Genomic DNA, 1,677 nt, shown 5'->3' on the forward strand with positions numbered 1-1,677 from the left:
AAAAAAAAAATGGTGAAATGAGTCCTGCCCTTACCTGCCTACCGGGACTGGCCGAAGGATGGTTATACGTAAAAGGAATTGAAATGTGGTTTCAACAAGGACTTTTTGTTGCTATCCTAGGAAAAATGGGTGGGTCACTCCTCCAAGGAATATGAGAGGCAGTATAAAGGAACAGTTTCAGATAGCAATGCCCATTTCAAGGATGGGGCACACTCTTGGCATCAACCCTCTTGGTCCAGTGGCAACCCTATATATTGCACACGGGACACTTTCTGTGGGGACTCTGAGATGCAGTGGGACCAGATAACAAGCAGGAAAGGCAGGGCCTGGTGCGAGGGCACAAGGCTCACCGACATCCCTGACGACAAGCCTGTAGGTCCCTCGGGCTCTCTCCCCCCAGCATCGCACAGTGGAGAAGGTCCAGTCATTGAAGCCGTTGGGATCCCTGAGGAAAGAACACAGCAGAAACAGGTGGAAGGCGTGGGCCAGAGAGCTGACCTTCCCCCAGCAACACTTTCTTCCTGTAGTAGCCATGGAAATGTGGGAGGGTGCCCCGAGGGGTTCTCAGGTGCCCCTTGCCCCTGGGGTCTCATGGAAGGAGGAACTGTGTTAACGTGGTGTGGTGGAAAAAGCAAGCATGGGGTGTGCACAGGCTTGGAATCCCATGGATCTAGGTTTATTCTTATTCTCTTGGGCACTTACTAGCTCCATGACTTGTTTCGTCTTTTTTTTTTTTTTTAGAGACAGGGTCTCACTCTGTTACCCAAGCTGGAGTGCAGTGGTATGATCACAGCTCACTGCAGCCTTGACTTCCTGGGCTCAAGTGATCCTCCCACCGCAGTCTCCTGAGCAGCTGGGACTATAGGCATATACCACCATGCTCGGCTAATCTTTAAATTCTTTGTAGAGAGGGTCTCACTTTGTTGCCCAGGCTGGTCTTGAACTCCTGGCTTCAAGTGATTCTCCTGCCTTGACCTCCCAAAGTGCTGGGATTACCGGTGTGAGGCACCATGCTCGGCCAGTTTCCTCATTTGTAAAAAGAGGTTACAAAGTCTAATCTACAGGGTTCTTAGAAGGATTAGAGAACGTGTATGTGAGGTGCAGGGCCTAGCACTTGAAGAAGGCTTGTGATGAAAGGCTTCCAGCTGCCAGGGATAGCCAGTGCAACCAGTTTAGGACAGTGCCAGGATCCACTTCTCCCATTTCTTTTCCTTGGAAAGGCCCTTGCTGAAAAGGTTGCTCAGGGCTTGGGCGGGTGTACGTACGAGTCCAGCTGCAGGGGGCGCTGACGAGGGGCATCGTGCTGCTGGGGAGGAACAACTTCAGTTGCAAGCTACCACGCCCTGGGTGAGTGATGGAAACTGTCATTGCCACATGCTCCAGGGTCTTCAGCCTGGACATCTCCAGGTCCATCCTGCTGACTGTGGAAAGTCGGGCTGGGCAGCTGGGAAACCAGCCCACAACTATGCCTTCACTTCACCCCAATGTACACAAAGACACACGCTCACTGAAGCCACATACAAATGTCTATGGCAACCCTAACTGGGACCTCGCCTGTACTAGTAAATGGAATGGAGTTGCTGCTCTCAAGTTTACAACATAGCTTCGAGTCTAGTTGGGAAGACAGCACATACCCAAGACATAATATAAGAATCCAGTAGAGCAACTTCAATCATT

The 1,677-nt window shown here is 51.0% G+C and overlaps 1 protein-coding gene across 1 annotated transcript; it reads right to left on the reverse strand.

Annotated features, from left to right (window-relative positions):
- Positions 1 to 350: 350 nt before the first annotated feature.
- Positions 351 to 1,474, reverse strand: LOC108519755 (proprotein convertase subtilisin/kexin type 7-like; the record flags this gene model as incomplete). The annotated part of the gene is made up of 2 exons (XM_017858975.1): positions 351 to 445; positions 1,262 to 1,474. Coding segments are annotated over 2 exons (308 nt in total), but the record flags the coding sequence as incomplete, so codon positions are not given.
- Between the last annotated feature and the right edge of the window lie 203 nt (positions 1,475 to 1,677).

This window comes from Rhinopithecus bieti, unplaced genomic scaffold (assembly GCF_001698545.2).
Source record: "Rhinopithecus bieti isolate Rb0 unplaced genomic scaffold, ASM169854v2 scaffold_49728, whole genome shotgun sequence".
Classification (NCBI taxonomy): Eukaryota; Metazoa; Chordata; class Mammalia; order Primates; family Cercopithecidae; genus Rhinopithecus; species Rhinopithecus bieti.